We start from the raw sequence: 20,169 nt of genomic DNA on the forward strand, positions 1-20,169 counted from the left end.
CTTTGTGGTGGCYCTTTGTGGTGGCTTTTTGTTGGTCTTGAAAGGGAAAAACACCCGGGAAGAGGCAGCAACCCCCTGCCTTGAGCCCTGCCAGGGGGCAGCCCCCACTATGCAGCCCCTGCCTCCACTTGCCAGCCTGTGCCCTCCCCACAGTGACAGAGGGACAGAGCTCGGTTCAGCTCCAAGGTGACACCAGAGCCTGGACAGTGGCCCCAAGGGAAGAAGGGAAGCAAGAGACAGGCAGCATCAAAATAAAAGTACAAACAGACTTTATTTCAGCACAGATCCCACAGTCAAAAGCCTCTCCAGGCACCAGGTTGCCTGCGTACAGTGAGGAAGGGGCAGTCCCAGGGCAGGGGGCAATGCCAAGGACAGGAGCAAGGATGGGGGGAGATGGGGGAAGTGAGGTGCCAGGGCTGGCTTTGCTCCAACCCCCTGGCCAAATCCAGGACTGTGGCAGGGTTTGGGGTACCTGGAAGGGCCCAGGCTGCTGGAAAGAGCCAGAATGCGCCCCGGGAGTGACTCTGGATCCCAGTGTGGAAGCAGCACTGACGGGAGGAGTGCAGGAGTGGCAGAGGGGCACAGGCTATAGGGCCACCATGGCCCCAGTGCAGGCAGCTCTCCCCTCCCCATCCCTGCCCCAAATCCCAGGGATGTCTCCCCACACGGGGGTTGGGATCAGAGTGGCTGAGAGAGCCAAGAAAGAGCCAGAGGCRGCAGCTGCAGAACCACGGGAGCCCTTTTATTGCACAGCCAAGCAGGGCACGTCCCCCTCCTCAGTCCTAAGGGCAGAGAGGCAACCGCAGAGCTCAGCCCAACCCAGCCAGAAGGAGCACAGGGCAGGGGGAGTGGGGACATCATGGCCCCTCTGCTCCCCTCACAGGCCCTGYAGCCGGGGCTAGGGCAGGGCCAAGGCCCAGGCAGCCCACACGGGGTACATGAGGCAACAGAGGCCAAGTGCCCTGTCACAGGGCTGTGCCCGGCTCAGGAGGGCATTCCTGCTCCCCATGGAACACTCCAGCCTTCACCCAACCCTCAAGGAGAGCCTATTCCAGGAGCTAACAGAGCCAAGGGTGAGTTTGATCCCTTGGGGAAGAAGAGGAAGGGGTGACAAGAGGAGGCAGTAGACGTGGGAAGGCAGCGACGGGCAGGAGGGCCGGGGCAGCACGGCCATGCCGGTGCTCCAGGCACCGTGACGCCTGCACAGACCGGCCCAGTCCTCTCCCCACCTCCTGCAAAAGGGGGTCCCCAGCTCCAAGGGCTGGGGCACGGCTCTGCTGGGCCCCCCTGCCTCACGTCTGTGCCAGTGAGAGCTCCTCCAGGCCCTCCTTCCCCAGCCGGTAYCTGGCGAGGTCCTTGCGGGTCACCATTCCCACCACCTGCCGGGAAAGGGACGGGGTACAACCCACTGTGGGCACACTGAGCCTGGGGACAGCGTGTCCCTGTGCCCTGGAGGAGCCCAGGCTGCTCGGACACAGCGAGCAGGGACTCACCTCGTTGCGATTGTCCACGACCACCAAGTGCCGCAGGCCCAGGGCTCGGAAGAGCTTGAACACCCGCGGCAGAGACGCCTCCTGCAAGGCAGAGCGGGGTTAAGGGTGCTGCAGCACCCCCAGCCAGCACCCATCGCCCACCCTGATCCCCGGGGAGCTGTGCACAGGGGTCCCTGGCCATTACCTGGGGCACGGTGTAGGGTGAGGGGTTCATGAACTCGCTGAGGTCAATCATGCACTCGCGCTCGTCCTGGGAGACGTGGATGGACTGAATGGGGGGGAAGCGGGGRTAGGCATCCCGAAAATCCTTCAGCTTCAGCCGCCGCTGCACCAGGTTCAGGTTGGTCCTTTCCACAAAAACCTTGGGAGGAAAGAGATGKTTGGGACTATCCTGGCAGAGGCCACAGGCACCAAGACAACACACAGGGGCAGGGAGGGAAAAGGGCAGGAGTGTGGGACAGATGGACCATCTGCAGAAGCAGAGCCTGTTTCCCACTCACTCCGAGTTTGTGAGCCCAGTGGGGTGCAGGATGATGCTGGGGTAACCCCACCACCAAATGGCAGCACCCATCACCCCCTGGGGTGAGCTGAGGGAGATGACAGGGACCCTCTGCCAGCTCCTAAGCAAGGCAGGCAGCCAGGGGCCTGAGGCAGAATTGGGACAGGGGCAGTGGGGCTCAGACACAGCACAAACACTCTCCATGCAGCATCACCCACCTTGTGCTTCAGCAGGACGATGAGCTGGGAACGCAGGATCAGACCCCGCAGTCCGGCCACCTGCAGCAGGGCAGCGTGTGTGAGACAGGCGGGGAAGGGTCAGGGTCCCACGGGGCAGCCACTCCTCGTGTGGCCACCCCAGCTCCATCCCCTCCCCAGGGRCTCCCCGCCCACCTGTGTGGTGCCAGGGTTGCTCTCCACCACGGGGAAGCCGTTGTGGTTGGAGGAGGTGTCACTGAGGATGTCCACGACGGTGCCCACGCGCTCGATCCTCCGCAGGCAGGTGACAGGAGTGCTCATCACCTCCCTGCAGGGAGGGCTCAGGTGAAACACAGCCCCACAGCACCACACACCATCATGGAATCACAGACTGGCTTGGTTGAAAGGGACCTTAAAGCTCATTCTAAAGCCCTGCCATGGGCAGGGACACCTTCCACTATCTCAGGGTGCTCCAAGCTCACACCTGTGCCAGGGCCTCACCACCCTCACACCCTAAATACCCCTCCCAATACATGACTCCTCAGCACCGGTGCCAGGGGACAGCAGGCTCCTAAGACCAAAATATCACCACCTCCACTCCCASCTCAGGCAAACAGTGTGGTCCAAAAGCTGCTGCCCCAGCAAYGTCCAGCCCACCTACCTGGCTGTGAGGGAGTGGGACGTCACTGGGGCTTCCCAGTGCAGGAAGGGGACGCTCTGCAGCTGGATGTGCATGTCATAGAGCCCCTGCAACGAGAGCCAAGCCATCAGGAGAAGCCTGACGAGATGCCATGGGGCACAGCCAGGCAGCAGCTCGTCCCTCAGAGCAAGCACGTGCCTGTCCTAGCCCCCCATGGCCCCACAGCACCACCAGCCCTGACCCACAGTCCTGGGGAGCACCAGCCCTCACCTCCACAAAGTAGTCTCCCACAATCTTGGCTGTCATCAGCACCAGCATGATGGGGAAGCCATAGGTGACRTTGCCTGTTGCCTCCATCATGATGACCGTGAGACTCAGCGTCATCCGCACTATCCCACCTGCCAGAGGCACCCGGGGGGTTTGGGGGTTTAGAAATGCAAGGAAACATGGAGTGAGGGCATCACAAAACACCTGAGGTCCCTGAATCTCTCAGTGACCCAGGACTGCCTGCCCAGGGGTGCACTGGGTGAGCCCAGCCCTCACTGGTGCCTCAGCAGTGCCTGTGCTTGGCAGGATGATTAGRAAGCTGACAGCCAGGCTGTTCCCTTCCCAGGGAAGCAGGAAGTGTTTCTTCCCATAACACCTTCACCCCAACCAACACCGTGCCCAGCTCACTCACCCAGCTGAGCAGCAGCTCCCATCAGGGCGTACTTCCCGGGATCAGCCCAGATCTGAGCACAGGAGAGAGAAGCCGAGTCACCTGCTAGCTCCAGGGCATCCAGAGACAGTCAGCAGAGTTYTGCTCCCCCAACTCCCTCCGAAATGGGGAGAGGTGCCTGAGGCTGCCTGAACAACCCAGCTGCTGGCAGGGCTCCATCAGGATGTGAGGACACCCAGACTCAGCTCATGGAGACACCAAATGAGGAGCCAGCCCACTCCAGAGCTCTCAGCCAGCTCCAGGCACGCTGCCTGCACATGCCAGCAGCCCAGCAGCGAGGGAGGAGGGCTGGGTGCCAGGATTCCCTGGCAGGACTCACCGAGCCCTTGGTCAGGTAGGACAGGGAGATGCCGAAGAGCCTCCCCCAGGCTGCCCCGATCAGCAAGGAGGGGATGAACACTCCCGCGGACACCGTCAGGCCGTAGGTCCAGCAGGCCAGGAAGAAATACATCAGAGTGAACATGCCCAGGGTCATGGGGTTGTAGGAGCCTGGGGTGRGGACAGAACAGAGTCAATGCTGGTCCCACAGCCCAGGGGACACTGTGAAGGGCTGTGGCTGTGGATCAGGCAGCAGCAGCCCCATGATGCACTCCCAGCAGCGAGAGCCCCTCTTCTCAGGCTGYACCTCCTGCCCTGGCAGCACAGGCCTTTCAAACCCATTCTTCAGGTTATTTCTGCCCCCTCCAAGGCCCCACCAGCCAGCCAGTGCCATCCCAAGCCCTCACATCCTATCCCTTCATCTCATGACTCCATTTCCTCCCAACCCTGTGGTTCCCAGCCTCCCATGAGGAACTCCAAAGCCCCAAGAGAGGGACTGCCAGGGTTGGAGGACAAGGTTGGGAAGACAGAGGTCCCATTGCCAGCTTTGGGATCAACTGAGCAGGGCAGGTCCTGCAAGCTCCCTCCCTTCCTGAAGCTCCCACGGGTGCTCCAGCCAGTGCCAGGCTGTCCCACGGCACAGGCTGTGCCATCCCAGCGAGACCCTGCCGACCCCACGACCCAGCCAAGTGCTATTTTGGGATTGCTGAGCAGCCCAGTCTAGTTTAAACAAGTAACCCCTCCTTCACAGACAGAAGCCTCGAGCCAGGGAGGACCCAGCACTGCAGAGCACAGCCCCAAGACACAGGATGGYCATCTCTTGGCTCTAGATGGCCAAGCTGCACCCTCTGGGCTGAGGATCTGTCTGCTCCCCACCCACGTGCAGCTGGGCACGGAACTCGGAGTCAACAACAGGCAGAGCAGACACTGGGATTACACCAGGTCCAAGGAAAATGGAGCTGGAATCTGGGAACCAAACTGCATTTCTCAAGCAAATACAAACCCCAGGATCCACCTCCGCAACCTGCCCAGAAGGTAAAGTCATTCTGGSGCAAGCGGCCCTGCTAATTTAGAAAACATCCAGGAACGCTTCCAGAGCAGACTCCAGACAGACAGCAAGGGTCAGACACGCTCCCACACAACTCAGAAGCAACACAGACTGCAACATGCATGAACAAAAACAGGTCCTTGGCCCCACAGTCTCCTGACACTACAGCCCTTTGRCCGAGCTCAGAGGTGCCACCAGGCACAGCACCCACCCCTCTTCCTTCCACCACTATAGCACAGTGTTTTGGGAAGCCCTCACAGGCTGATGATCCTCTGTCTTGTCCCAGGMGTGGCCACATTGGCCACCTCACACAGACCCAGCCCCTCTCTGCTCACATTCAAGGCCCCACTCCTCAGGTGCACAGACCTGGAGGGTCATGGAAGAGGTTGACGACACTTTTCTCKGGTGTGTTGAAGAAGGCAGTGGCCATGGAGTTGTACTCTCCATCAGCACAAAAAAGCTGAAAAGGCAAGAKAAGAGAGTCAGAAGTGGCAGGGAAGGCTGGGGGACTTCCCAAGTGGCTGGAAATGCCAGYGAGGAGGTAGCTCTGGGTGGGACATCTACAGCACCCTTGGGTCTCCAGCTCTGGCTGCACTGAAGGCATCAACTGCGAAGTCCAGAGTCCCAAATCCAGCARGGTCTGCACTCCAGGCTCAGGGTGCCCCCCACCTTGAATGCTGCTCTGCAGGATGTCCTACCTGCAGAGGATACGCCACAGAGCTCCCCTGGATGGGCTGACAATCTCTTGAGCAGTAAATCATGACAAATCCCACMGTCGCCGTCACTGCTGCCACCAGCATCGCCTCGAGCACCTGGAGGCAGGGCCTATGGATGTACCTGTGAAGGGAACAGAGGAGTGAGGCTGGCACCCAGGGGTGTGGGCATGTCACATCAGGCATAGGAGAGGCTGGCTGCCTCTGCTCCCTGCCCAGACCCTGCCAGGCTGCCCTGCTGCTGGAAAAGCTGAGCCAGACTGGGCTCAGCAGGCTTCAGCAGCTCTCTCTGTTCTCTCACTCCTCTCAAAGCACATGACAGTCAGGTCTGCAGTGCCTTCACCTCTCTGGGCCCTCCAGTCCTTGGAGGGAAACACCTGGCAGGGTCAGAGCAGTGCTGGGATGCTGTGTGTCACAGCCTCGGCCACGGCAGTGAGATGCAGGGGGTATCTTTCAGGAGCTGCTGTTGTTCACATTACGTGAGAGATTACAGCCTTGCTCCATCTGAGAACGCCACTTTGAGAGGATGCACAAGGCACCAGCCAGCCCATGTCAATGCCTTCATTACCTGTGAGCTCTTACCTGATCCTGAACATCGTCAACCAGTAATTGAGGGCATTGAACAGGGCTCCGAGGATCCCACCTGGGAATGTGAGAGAGGAAAAGCTCAACATGCAGGGTTCAGGCTGCCCACAACACAAGGAACCCCTGAAGATCATCCACAACCCATYCAATGTGACTGGCAGCCCCAGGACATATGGACACTGTCCCCACAGACAGCCAGCACCTGTCACAAAGGAGCCTGGCACCAGCAGCGGGTGGCCAGGGGCCAATGTCACAGTGCTGACACCAGGCAGGCAAGGGACAGGGCAAATCCATGGGGATAAAGGCAGCTCAGTGAGAGCAAGGGGCTGCCCACAACTGCAACACACTGACCCTGCTCAGCATGAGTTAAAGGACTTGACTCTGCTATCAGAGTTGGGCCAGGATCCAGATCTCACCCCTGCCTAGCCCCACAAGCAGCCTCTGCTCCAGAATTTAATGGACTCCCCATTCTCCCCAGGAAACTCGATGCCGAAGCATTTTAGACCCAGACAGAGAACAGAGGAAATTATTCAGACCAATCAAATTGAAACAGCAGGACTCTCTTACCAACCACTCCCATAAAGATGAAGATAGGAATTTCCTGGATTGTGTATCCCATTTTCTGCAAGCAAGAAAGAAGAGAGTTTCAGATCTTCTGGCCCATCTGCAGCCCTGCAGTCAGTCACTGACTGCTGGGACAGCACAGCTCTGTGCTGGCAAGAGGCTTCCAGAGCTGCCCTGAAGTCTCCCCTGGACACCCCAAAGCCTCCAGAAACTCATTCTGCTGGGGCTGGTGGAGCTGGAATCTGGCCAGACCCCACAGTCTCCCAAGGCAGAGCCTGCCTCAGCCCCTGGGTRATGTTATAGACAAATTGGTGTCCCCAAAGCTGTTAAGGGCTGTTTTTAACCCCTCACCAGAGCCCTACATGGAGAATACCTGTGCCTACCTCGCTATCAAACCTGCCAAAGTTGATAAGCCCAGGGCTGGAGAGATCCCAGGCATTGCCGTGGTAAACGCTCAGGACAGAGTTTAGCGTGAACGTGGAGATCATGGAGGCAAAGAACTGGAAAGAGACAAAGCCCAGAGTCACTGCCAGATGCCTCCAGCCCCGTTACCCCACCACATGCCCCCTGCACTACCCCAAACCAGCCCTCAAGGCCCTTGGGCAGGGCTTGGTGCCCATGGTGTGGTGGGGCAGGAGGCCACATTCCCTGTGGCAGCACTTTGGGCAACCTGCACTGACCAGGGGCTCACTYCTCCTTTTGCCTTTCTATTGCCCTGGGGCACAGCCCAAGGCAKCTCCCTTGGAAAGGAGTTGGAGATGGAAGACCAAGATGGAGCTGAACCAGGTCCAAATTCAGCCCCTGAGGAACAGGGCACAGGAGAGGAGAACTGGGACACTTCCCTGGGATGGGTTACCCACAGCTCCTCCTGGGGCAGGGATGTCAGGGGCTGCAGGGCACTGGGAAAGGGCAATGCCTCACACCAGCCCTCTTTTGCTTCCCAGCACTTACAATTCTCCACGTCAGGAACTGRTTCCAGAAGGAAGCCCCTTCCTCCAAGCTGAAGAGGACACCCCCTGCAAACACAACACACACCACCTTCACCAGGGGCATGAGCCCCTCGGCTCACAGCACCAGCCCAGCACCCCAGATTCACCCCAACCCGTGTGCCCACACCGCCCAGACCCTCTCACAAGCAAGTCCAGCAAACCATCACTGATGTGTTCCACAGCAAAGCTCCCCACTGCCATCYTCCATCCCAGGGAGGCAACATTTGGGATCTGAGGCAGATCCTTGCTCCCTTCCCACACCTGCATGGCACAGCAGGAAAACTCAGAGCGGGGCCGGGCACTTTGCAGGAACACTCCTGCAGGGCCCTACACAAATGCTGGCAGCTTCCTCCAAGCAAGTGGGAGCAACCTCCTGAGGAAGGTGCAACCTCCTGAGGAAGCCCACGTGCAGGCACTGCTCAGTGCCAGAGAGCCAAGGCACGCACCCACGGGGGCACCGAAYGCAGCCGAGACGCCGGCGGCAGCTCCAGCCGACACAAAATCCCTCTTTTCCGTGTCCCTACGGAAGTACTCGAAGATCTGGAAGAGGAGTGAAGGCAGGTTAGGGCTGGTATGAGTTTAGGGGTGACACATGGATGAAGCCAAGCCAGCAGTGGGAAGAGCCTGGTCTGGCACAGAAGGGCACCTGCAGCACAGCCCCTCGGACCTCAACACMAACCTTGAAGTCTCGCTTTAACGATGTGGATCTTCCCTGGGAGATCCCAGCAGCAATCACAGATCCAGAGTGAATCATGGGGCCTTCCTAYGGGCCAGAGAGCAGAGTCAGATCAGGGAAGGAAGAGCAAGGATGTTGAATGCTGCTCACCAGCTCACAGCCCCAGAGCTGGATGGGAGGATTTCCCTTGGGGAAATACAGGCCTTGACATTTCCCCCTTCCCATCCTGGAAGTGTTCAAGACCAGGTTGGATAGAACTCTGAACAACCTAGTCTAGTGAAAGGTGTTTCTGCCCACAGCAGGGGGTTTGAATGAGATGGTCTTTAGGGTCCCTTCCAACCCAAACCATCCCATGACTTTATGAAATCCTCATTCTATCACATGGCTCCTGTAGCCACCTCGTGCTCCCACSAGCTGAGGAGACAAGTGTTTCCCTTGCCTGCCTTCAATGCCAGCAGGCCAGAAGGGTGCCCCATGGGGACCCCCAGGACACCGATGGACACAGGCTGCCACTCTCCTGCCCTCAGCCAAGCCACACACAGGCTGGTGCAGTGGCACCACGTGCCCCAGGGGCACCCCAAGCCTGGCAGCACCACAGTCACCTCAGCCAGCTGACACCAGGGAACAACACCTGGAAGTCACCTCAGGGCCCCCAGCACCATGTCCCCAGCCCAGGGACAGTGACAGGCTGTGACACACRTGCCAGCAGTGGGGACCAACACAGCAGCAGCACATCAGAGAGCACTTTGTGCACATCACCTTCCCAACGGCCAGGCCRCCGACCACCGAGAGGATGACCCCGCAGACTTTGATCACCAGGGTCTGCAAAACACAGAGGGGCACAGCACGTCACAGGGGTGGCACAAGGAACACAACCATGGCAGCCACAGGGGACCCCAGTGACCCCAGGGAACTTGTGATTCCCAGCCCCACATTGTGGGATCAATTTTCTTCTTAGCCAGAGCAAAACATTACCCAAAGCTGCTCTTCCCAGTGCCAGCTGCTGGTCCCAGGGCAGGACATTTAACCTCTTGGCACTGGGGGGAAACAGCTACGGAGATGGGAGCTCATGCCAGCTCCTGCTGTGCCACAGCATGGACAGGGACCACCCCATGAGGACACAACGTGCYCAGGCCATCCCTCCACCTCCTGCTTCCTACCTTGAGGCGGACAACATGGGGAATCTTCACGCCGTTGAGATAACATTTGATCTGGGGAATGCCACTGCCAGCTGCCACGGGCTGTAAGGAGCAGGGAGAGCGTGAGTGGCTGTCACACACAGAATGGGGACACACTGGTCACCTCTCAGCACAGAGCAGACCCTACACACCCTCAGGGAGACGAGGCCTAAGTTTTATCAACAGGCTCTGGAGGTGGGCCTGAGGGAGGCACCCACTTCCTAAGCACAAATGTGCCAGGGAATAGGAGCTGGCTGGGTTCTTGGGGACACTCGGGTGTTTCCCTGTGTCACAGCTGCAGAAGGGTCACACTTGGTGGCCAGGGAGAGTAAGGACAAAGCCACAAGGAAAACACTGTRGATTAGAGTGACCCGTAGGGAGTCCCAGTCTCCTGCTCGTCGTCCAGAGGCTGTCCCTGAGGCACCCAGCCAGACTGGTCTCTGCTGGCACTTGTGCACCCCAACAYGGAGAGGCTGAGCTAGGGCCAAGGCTTCAGAGAGCTGCACCCCTGCCCCAGGCTGCCAGCACATCCTGGCAGTCTGACAGCCCCAGAGAAACTCCACAGCACAGCCAGAGCCAACACCGAGGAGCTGGTGCTACCACAAGCCACACTGGCAGAAATACATTCACCAGCTACACAAATTTGAATGTTCTCTGGACACATGACCCTGCTTTGCCCACGTAAAGAACCCAGAGGACTTCCAAACTCTTACCTCTATAAAGGCAACGATCACAGAGCCCACCATCACCACGCTGGCATTCAGGGTGGCCCAGAGCAACAGGGAGAARGACAGGCCCCCTTTGGCTGTGAACTTGTCGATGTCTGGGGCAGCAGCTCAAAGAAAAGACCAGTATTGCTCGGGTACCATACCTCCCACCACAGAATACCACAGAATATCACAGGATGGTTTGGGTTGGATGGCATATCAAAAGCCATCTAGTTCCAACCCCTTGCCTCAGGCAGGGATGCTATTCTCTAGACCAGGTTGCTCCCAGCCCCCTGGCACTTAGAGCATCCAGGGCAGCTAAAATGARCCTCCTGTCTTAGGGCAGTGCCCAGCCACAGCTGAGCCCCACAGAGCAGCCCCACAGCACAGTCTGTGCCACCAAACCCACAGTCTGTTCCTCCCCCGGGCAAGGAACCTCTACCCTCTTCCCCCACAACCCCTCTCACGGCTCTGAGGAGATCCCACACTCCCAGCTGGCCAGCAGGCACTGCTCTGTGAGGATACTGTCCTTCACCACGCGGTACTTGAGCCCAGCCAGGTTCTCCACCACGATGTCGATGAAGCAGGCGACCAGGCCGGTGAGGATGCCGATCATGGCACAGATGACCCAGCGCTTGATCTCCACCGTCCGGAAAGCCTGGGGGGCAAGCAGCAGTCACACCCTGCTGCCATCCAGCCCCGACCCATCTGCCACCTTCCCCAAGCCTGGCAGCTCTGAAGAGAGCCAGGGAGAGGCGATGCTGGCTGACCCAGTGAAGCCTGGACACAATTCACTGATTTTATGTCAGTGCCCTTGTCCCTCTGTGGGATTCCTAAGTGCTTTTCCAGCTTGCCTGCCTCCATTAGCCCTTCCTGCTGGGATTCTTGCTGTGGCAGAATTCCCAAAGCCCCAGGGCTTCTTGTGATTCCAGAAGTCCCTCTGYCCAGGGACCTGCCTCATGCCACCAAGCAATGCCACCACATACACCCAGATCAGCTCCCATTCCAACCATCCCAAGCTGCATCCTTGATCCTGTGGTTTCACGGCTTGTCACAAGCTGGTCAGTGCCCATAAACCCACCCCAGCTCATACACTRCTTTAAACACAACCTTTCCTGGCATGGAGAAACCCCAGCAGCTGGGCAGGGGGAGCAGTTTCCCTGGGCCACCCCACCCGAGGTGATTGTGGGCAGCCCAGCAAGACTCACCGCATGGTTTATCCTCCTCTCCTCCTCCAGGAAGAGCTGGTTTTCACTGTTGTCATAGTCCAAGCTCTAGTTTGGGAAAGGGAGATGCCCCAAAGGGTTATGGTCTAACTGGGGAGCAGATCCCCATGCTGGGGAGCATTGCCCTCAGTCCCTCACCCTGTTCCTCCACACTCTTGTATCATTTTCCTCCCCTGATTTCACTCCTTCCCCACTGAAACCRCCCTCATGGGGCAGCTGTGAGCCCTCAGCATGCACACTTCACCTGCTGAGGGCAGAGCTGAGATGGGGCACATGGGCACTTACCTCGTACTTGAGTGACAGGAGCTTCTCATTGTGGGGAATTTCGTTGGGATGCTGCCGAGGGAGCTCCGTCTCCTGTGGGATGTGATGCACAACTGAGGACAGCCAGATCTGAGACCAATTCTCCCATCCACCATCACTGCTGCTTTAACTCCTTTTCATGCTCAGGAGAGGCAGAAAGGACACAGTGCAAGCTGCCTGGCAGGCTGGGATCTGGGATGATTTCCCACCAGCTGGTGGATGTGTGGGAGTTAAAGCAGCTGGACAAGCTGTCAGATCTGCACCCTCACCGAGCACCTCTCCAGCCCTGGGCAGGATGTCTCCCCATGAGCAGGTAGAGGGTCTGCCCAGCTGGGCACCACACTGCCATGTTGACCTGGCACTGAATCCAAGCAACTCCGTGATCCAGTGGAGGGCAACCTTTCACCTCGGCAGGAAATTCCTTAGGCCGAAAGCAAGGAGCTATTTCAAGCAAACCCATGTTTTTGGGTAGAAACCAAATTCTGTTTCCCAAACGCCTTTGACCGTGCAAGCTGTTCCCAGCTCCGAATTAGGGCATTTACTGAGGATACCAGAGGGGCCCCTGGGGCAGCAGCAGCTGCCCACAGCACGGAGGTCACCCAGACCAGGAAGAAGTGCTGGAGTCCTCATGGAGCAAGTGGAATGTGAAGGGGAAACAACAGCAGCTGTTAGCAAAAGAAGGGAAGGGGTCTTGGTAAAAGTCAGCCCTTCTCTGTGCCACTCACCAGCTCATGGATGTCCTCATTGAGGTCCACATTGCTCAGCTGCCCAATGCGCAGGAGGGAGGAAGGAGTGAGCTGAGGAGAGAAGGGAAAATGAGGTCAATTCCTGAATGCACTGCAAACCTCTCAGGAGGAAGGAACAGGCATGCAAGACACTTGTGCTCTGCCTCCCTGCCACTGCCAGAGCCCCCGAAACACAGCACCCTGCTCTCAGAGGACACACCGGGGATCCAACACCCCAGAGAGAAGCAGAGGCAGCAGCAGCCTGCCAGGATTTGGGTGAGCTGCTCCACCCTGCCAGCTGGCAGAGCAGCTCACCTGGGGAAGGTGGCAGCCAGCAGCAGTTCATGGGGACCGGCCMCCAGCAGCCTCCAGCACGGAGCACAGCTCCCAGCACAGAGCCCAACCTGTGCTGAGCAGCACGTTCCACGCTCCCCGGGGCTGGGGAGGGACAGAGCCCCTGCACAACGTGYCACCTCCACAGCCATGAGCTCACCACTACGTGCCCTCCGCTGGCAGGCCCAGCCAGCAGCAAGGGACAGCCGAGGGCACGTCTGGCTCTGCCATCTGCTCCTGGCAGCGGTTCCCAGCCGGGGACAGGAGCACATCACACCAGCGTGTTTGTCACCCTCTGAGCAGCCGGGACCAGAGTGACAGCCAGGCTGGCTGCCAGCCAGCAGACACAAGAGGAAGTGGCCACACTRCTCCTGCACAGTCTTGGGGACACGGGTGTCTGTCTGAGCCGGCCCCAGCACGATGCTGGGATGGACCATTGGGGAGCAGGTTCTCCTTTTGCTGGTAAGCACTCAGGCCTCTTACTGGCAGCACAATTGCATAACATGGGGGTTTTTGGACAGTTTGGGACACCTCTGTCTCCTGGACCAGGCAGGGGGGCTCAGGCCACAGCTGAGCAGTGCCACAGGGGGACCTGGCCTGAGCAGGCAGGCTGCAATCACCCCTGTGACGCTGTGAACCACAGGGATGCACAAGGATCTGAGCAGCTCTGTCACCAAACACAGCCCAAACACCATTCCTCAGAGTTATTGGAATAATAATCTTCCCCTCCAGAGCCTCGCCACTCCCCACCTGCCAGGAAAGAACTGGAGGATAAAAGAGGGATGGCGAGCAACAGCAGGGCCCTGGCACAGCAGTCCCTCTCCACTGGCAGGTCCCAGATTGAGCCCCCGCTGCTTTAATCCCCACGATCCTGTCTGGAACGTGCAGGCCAGAGCTGCTGGGAGCTGTGCATGTCACTGCAGAGGGAGAATATCCCTTTGTGTTTGCAGCCTGACCTATTTTCCCATTTTTCCCTCTGCTCCACATTCTCTTTCACTCCCTGACCTGCAGATGGGTTCTGCCCCAGCTTCTCAAACCCTCTCTGGTGCCCTTTAGGCCCCAGCAGGCCCAGCCCAAAGTGCTCCACGMTGCCATTTTCAGACACTAGTTTGGCAAAACCAGCCTGGGTTTTGTTTCTGGTCCATGATGGCTCCACAATCCCAGTGGAAATGACCCAGGTGGACCCTTTTTCCAGCTGTCAGAGCAGACCACAAGCTGGGCACACAAAGCTGTCACCTCCTGGACAGGAACTYTGAGGCAGAGTCACGAGCTGGAGGCAGGAACTGCCTGTTCCAGTGCCCACTGGTGCTCAGCTGCTCTGATGGCAGGCAGAGCAGGCCCCTGCCATCCTGGGGAAGGGGGAAGGACACAGTCCCTGCCCTGAAACCTGGGAGGGACAAAGCTGAGACCTTGCAAAGGAATACACCTCTACCTGGATTGAGAAGCACAAAGATTTAAGGCTCCCGTTAGATGTCACATGTCTAGGGCAAGATCGAGGCAAGGAGATGGAAAATGTCACTCATGCCACATCCTTTGTGCAAGATCTCAGGCAGGACAGTCCTTCAGGGAAAATTCTCCTTCTATTTGCTACGAGGGTCTGAGAAAGACTAAATGTGGCTGAAGCAGTGACACCCCACCCCCTTCCCTCCTTTCCTGTGGAGAAAGCACCCAGGGGGCACAGCAGCTCAATTCCCAATGGATTAAGAACCTGCAGGACACCAGCACCAATGAAGGCAAAGGAGGCACAGCTGAGCCTGAGGCTGAACCCTTTTRGACAAGTAAGATATTTTTAATTGCTCCTTCCCTCCAAATCCTGGCACCCCTCTGGCATCTGAGAGCACAGGGCTGGCTCTTGCCTCATCAGCCACAGGGATCACATGCCTGGAGGGCAGGAAAAGGCTACTTCCATCAGTACCCAACTATGATAAGGGAAAAAGGAGGGATTCAAACAGCCAGCAGACAAGACAGAAGGTTATTTGTGCACAGTTCAAAGATTCACCAAGCAATGCCCTCCTTGGGATGTTTTCAAACTCAGCCAAGGCAGCTGCTGATTCCGAGTACGTGTGATGTTGGTGTGACTGTGCTGTGATTATCTCCACATAAAAACATGCACTGCTGCCAAAACCCACAGGGCACAGATGGGTTAACAGCTCTCCTGCCCCAGGAGAGCCTCTGGGACCAGCTGAGCCTCACTCTGCCAGTGGCACACAAACATCCAGCCCTCAGCCCTTTGGGGTGGTAAASTTAATTCCTTACTCATTCTGAGCTCTGCAAGGAGATGTCTGGAGCCTTGATCTGAATCAAAACTTGTTAACATCAGGGTTAGTGGGCAGGAATATTGGCAAGGCAGGGCTGCTCCTCTGAGGGATCCCACCAGGCTCCAGGGAAGCCCCCAAATTCAACAGAGGCAAATACAAAGCCCTGCACCCGGGACGGATTAATCCCAGTGGTCAGAAAAAAGTTTCAGCTTTATCAGAAAAAGTCTTGCAGTGACCTGGTGGGTGAATGAAGAGGTGTCAGTGGCACTCAGTCACAGAACTGGAGTGGAGGTGCTCAACCCCCTCCTGGATGGTGCAAGACCACTGCCAGAAGATCTGGGGAAGGCATCCCACACCTCCATCTGGCACCTGCAATAGCACACCCAGGACTTGGCATCAGTTTGGGCTTCCTGGGACAGAAAAGGCCCAGAAAGTGAGCTCAGCAAGACAGGGACTGGAACATGTGGCAAGACATGTGAGGAGAAGCTGGTGCTTCTCAGGGAGATCTTCCTGCCATCTCCAGATGCCCAACAAGAGGTTACAGACAGGACAAAGCCAGACTTTCCTTGAAGCTTTGCATTGATGGGACAAGAAGCAGTGATAAACTGMAGTAATGGAACTTCTGGTCAGATAAGAGAGCCAAACATTCACCCTGTGGCTGGTGACACACTGAACTTGGRACCAAAGAGGGTGCAGAGTAGTTACCCAAATCTCCTCTGGATGTGTCCCYGAGTGACCTGGTCTAAGGGATCTGCAGAGACCTCCTGAGACCTTTCCCCTTTGTTACATTGGCACCCACTCTTTGAGATAGGCAAGAGCAAGTTCAGGATGACCTCAAACAAGAAAAAAATCTGGCAGAAGATCTCAACCAGCACCTTCTGCTCATGCCCTGAATGGATCATCTCCATGATCCAACCCAGGCTGTGTGCACAGTGACCAAACCTTGCCCCTCAAACACCACCCTGGAGAACCATCAGTAGGGAGTGACTGACCCTGCTCCACAGCCCATTCCACAGGGATGAGCCAGTGAGGCTGCTCCCTGCAAGAAATGACCCAGAATGAGGTGACCCCCCCATACACGGCCCCTTGTCACCGTCCTGTGCTCAGTAACAAAGTGGCAGCACRTGACTTTCCSTTATCAATGAGATAAAGCCCAGCACAGACCACAGAYAGAGCTGCGAGAGGGAAGGAAGAGGATTTCCATCCCCCAGGGCCCTCCTGGCCCCAGCACACTCTGCCCTGGTACCAGCCTGGGTGGAAGATTCCAGGCTGTGTCACCAGGTCTGTCACCAGCACAGAAAGTCCTGTCCCCAGCTGTGGCAGCGAATGGGGGAGATGAGCTGCAGGGCTTTCAAAACTCCCCTCCTCTGACACACAACCTCAGCTGAGAAGGCTTCAAATCAACCCAGCATCAGCCCCAAAACGTTTCACAGCAGGATAGAACAGGGCTCCTCACCTGAAGGCCCATAGCAGGGGAGAAAGCACCCAGACTCTCCCTGAGGTGTCACCACTTGACCATGATTTTGCTTCCAGGCTCCTGCTGCCACTCCCAGGGCACAGCTGCTCCTTGACCCTCACCTCCACRAGTCTGGGAAATGCTGTCATTGCCCTGGCCTTTCTCCAGACACTCTGTCCCACTCTGTCCCCCTCTGCAGAGGAGCAGCACAAGGATGAAGCACTGCCACAGTCCCTCATGGTTTGAGAAAACTTCCTGAAGCTCCCGTGCTTGGGGAAGCTCCTGCCAGCACTCGAGGGCAGTGAGGACAAGCAGCCTCTCTRCCAGCAACCTGGGCTGTGCAATCTGCAGCACATCTGCCAGGAATCAGGGCTCACCCAGCAGAATTACTTCTCTTTTTTGCCTCCTCCCACCATTCTTCATTGCAGCCTGGCTGCTTTTTTGCATCTTGTTATTTGAGGTTAAAGAAAATGAGACCAACAACACCCAGAGATGCAGAATAAACACCCAGGAGTAAAGAAGGATGAGCTGCCAGCAGCAGCAGCCAGGTCCTCATGATGGTGACCCCTTGTTCCAGACTGCTGAAGCAGCAGCATTAAACCAATCCCAAAGTCAAGGCATTTCAGCACAAATATCTTACAGCCAATTTTTGAGCAAACAAGAAACGTTCTTTGACAAAAAAAACCCATTCCATGATGGAAATTGGCTGCTCTTACTAAAATTTTCCACCCACTTCCCAGCCTGAGAACCAACACACGTGGCTCCAGAACCCAGGGAAGGGACAGCCCACGGCAGGCATGAGGCTCAGAGGTACAGGCTGCCTCTCACTTCTTGATAAGCCTGGTGAGGATGGAGGCTTGGTCAGCTCAGCTATCCCCCAAACCAGAGGAGACCTCAGGGATTGTAGCATCCCCTGTATGGCCACAGGTGTGTTGAGCAGCCTCTCCTCACCTCCTGCCCACAAGCACTCGCTCTCAGTCCCTCACAGCTGCCAGCTGGGGAGCTACAGACCCGTGGTTCCTTTGCCCCCACTTAAGGTCGCTTTCATTTTCATTRAACAGGCACGTGAGAAAGGGAAGAAGCTCCACTGGGGGACATTTTTATTGCATTACCACAACCCATGTCTTAGTGTCCCCTGAGCTAGGCAGCTCCAGCCTCTCTTTATTTCTCTGCCAAAGCTGTCGTGCCTTCCCACTTTGATCCATGACTGAAAGGCATCTGGGGCAAAGGGAGAGGCAGCTGCCTGACACTAAAATGCACCCCCAGCATCACAGTGACAACCCAGCTGCCACTGCCAGGGSCATGTGTGGTCTGGAGCTCCAGCAAGGTACTCTGTCTCCTCCCTTGCCAAGGAAAATGCCACATAGTACCATGTCACCAGCTGCCCRTGCTGTGAGGGGACACGGTGACAATAAATCACATGGGTAGGGCAGGGTGTCCACCTCCAACTGCCCCTGCTGCAGCAGGCCTCAGGCACTTCTTCCAAACCACCTTTCCCTAATGGCCCCCACCCATGAGATCCTGTTAATCCCCATTTTAACACCCTGCAAATCCCCAGAATTCCCCATGTGCTGTAAATATACAGGGTCCTGTTGCACTGCCCTGGAGAATTACTTCCATTTTCACCCCGGAACAGCTGCCATGGCACAGCTGTCCCCTTCTGGCTGCCATTCCCTGCTCACAGAGCATTACACAAGGCTCTTCCAGCCTAACAAGCCCTGCATTTCCCTCTAATTAGCCTGCTGTCCTGACTTGCCCAGGAGCAGGGCAGCACAGAATCGTGCTAGGTGAGATATCCCAGCTAACAGCTGCTGGCACTGCTCCTCCCTATCTAAGCGCAAACCTCACAGAAAATCCAAAGATGTCACCTGGAGGCAGTGCCTGTCCCACCTGGGGCTGGCACAGAAGTGCTCCGTGGGCCCATCCTGACATCCCTTCTATACCACAACCCACCCATCCTCAGCTTCACTTGGAGCCTCAGTTTTCTTCCCTGAGCCTCATGCGGAGGAGAGACTGCCAGGCAGACGGCCTGATTAACAGGCTGGGGGTTTACTGGAGAGAATTTCTTCTCACCTAATTACCCAAAATTAACTTTCCAGAAGGAACTGGCCTCCCTGTGTGACACAGCCCACCCTGGACCYGCTTTGTGCCAGGGTAGCTCTGTACGTCCTGCAGGGCACCCTCCACCAGTGTTAGAGGCTCTTGCGTCCAAGCCCTACCTGTTGATTTGGTGCAGCAGCACGTCAGACAACAGCCTCTCACAGAAAGACATCTTTAGCAGAAGTTAACTTAGGAGAAATAAACTTTTCACTGACAGATAGAGATACAACAYGGGGAATGGTTACAAATTAAAAGAAGGGAGAACAGATTAGRCGTTAGTAGGAAATTGTTCGCTGTGAGGGTGGKGAGGCCCTGGTACWGGGTGCCCAGAGAAGCTGTGGCTGCCCCTGGATCCCTGGAAGWGTCCAAGGCCAGGYTGGATGGAGCTTSCAGCAACCTGGTCTAGTGGAAAGTGTCCCTAMCCATGGCAGRGGGTAAAACAGGATGGGCTTTAAGRTCTCTTCTAATCCAGYCCATGCCGTGATTCTCTGAATGAAGAGAGCAGTCCCAGCGGGCAGGAGCAGCGCAAGGTCTTGCTGGCAGGGACCGTGACAAGGCGGAGGAGGAGAGGCCAAGAGCTGCACCAGGGATGGAGCCGGCCCGCACCGCTGCCGGCTGGGCACTGACTCAGCCCCACGCTCAGATTTTCCCCCGTGAGTGCCCCGTGCCCCCGCCATGGCTCCCGCCGGGCCCCGACAGATTCTGCTTTCCCAGCCTGTGGGAGCCCGGAGCGACCCCGACCGCCCTCAGGGCTGCTGGGGAAACCGAGCCCCGACCGCCCCCGCCCAGCCCCGGGGCAACGAACGCGGCTAAACACTGCAGGGGAGGAAGGGGGCGCGGACACCACCCCGACCCGCTGCCCCAGCCCCCTCTGTGCTCCCGCCGGGGCAGAGCGAGCCGGGAACGGCGCAGACCCCCCGCTCCCGGTGGCGGTACCTACCTGCCGGGCGGCCCCCGCCGCGCCGGGGCCGGTACCGTTGAGCAGCGGGGTGGTCTCTCCCGCACGCCCGTCCTCGTCGTCGTCGCGGTCGCGGCCGGACCAGGACACCTTCTTGGCGACGTTGGCCATGCGGGGCGGCGGCGGCGGCTCCTCCACCGGGCCTGCCCCGCCGCTCGGTCATGTGACCGCCGCCATCATGTGACCGTCACGGCGGCCCTGGGCTGCCCCGAGGCACCATGGGAGTTGTAGTCCTGCTGGGAGTGCCTCACCGGCCCCTGAGGGAGCGCTCGGAGCGGCTGCGGGACGGGACGGGAAGGGAAGGGAAGGGACCGGACAGGACAGGACAGGACAGGACAGACTGGGACGGGCTGAGCAGGACCCCGGTGATGGCGGCGCAAGAGGTTGCGGGGCCGCCGCGAGGCTTTGCCCCACGCACACCCAAACCGGCAGCACGGCCCCGCCACCCCTGGGAACACRGGGCTCCGGRAGCGGCCGGAGCCGCC

General features: G+C 57.9%; 1 protein-coding gene across 1 annotated transcript; it reads right to left on the reverse strand.

Annotated features, from left to right (window-relative positions):
- Positions 1-252: 252 nt before the first annotated feature.
- Positions 253-19,853, reverse strand: CLCN7 (chloride voltage-gated channel 7). The gene is made up of 25 exons (XM_057372380.1): positions 19,667-19,853; positions 12,580-12,651; positions 11,837-11,908; positions 11,534-11,599; positions 10,851-10,983; positions 10,332-10,441; positions 9,601-9,681; positions 9,200-9,262; positions 8,444-8,527; positions 8,211-8,304; positions 7,727-7,791; positions 7,159-7,275; positions 6,779-6,833; positions 6,209-6,269; positions 5,612-5,750; positions 5,280-5,373; positions 3,867-4,036; positions 3,509-3,560; positions 3,100-3,227; positions 2,851-2,936; positions 2,385-2,517; positions 2,211-2,270; positions 1,678-1,854; positions 1,494-1,574; positions 253-1,379 (listed from the first exon to the last, which is right to left on the reverse strand). Exons 1-25 carry the CDS (start codon positions 19,793-19,795, stop codon positions 1,293-1,295), a joined length of 2,409 nt encoding a protein of 802 aa, XP_057228363.1. The 5' UTR covers positions 19,796-19,853; the 3' UTR covers positions 253-1,292.
- Positions 19,854-20,169: the final 316 nt, after the last annotated feature.

Source organism: Malurus melanocephalus, unplaced genomic scaffold (assembly GCF_030028575.1).
Source record: "Malurus melanocephalus ecotype Western Australia unplaced genomic scaffold, MMel_1.1 scaffold_170, whole genome shotgun sequence".
NCBI lineage: Eukaryota > Metazoa > Chordata > Aves > Passeriformes > Maluridae > Malurus > Malurus melanocephalus.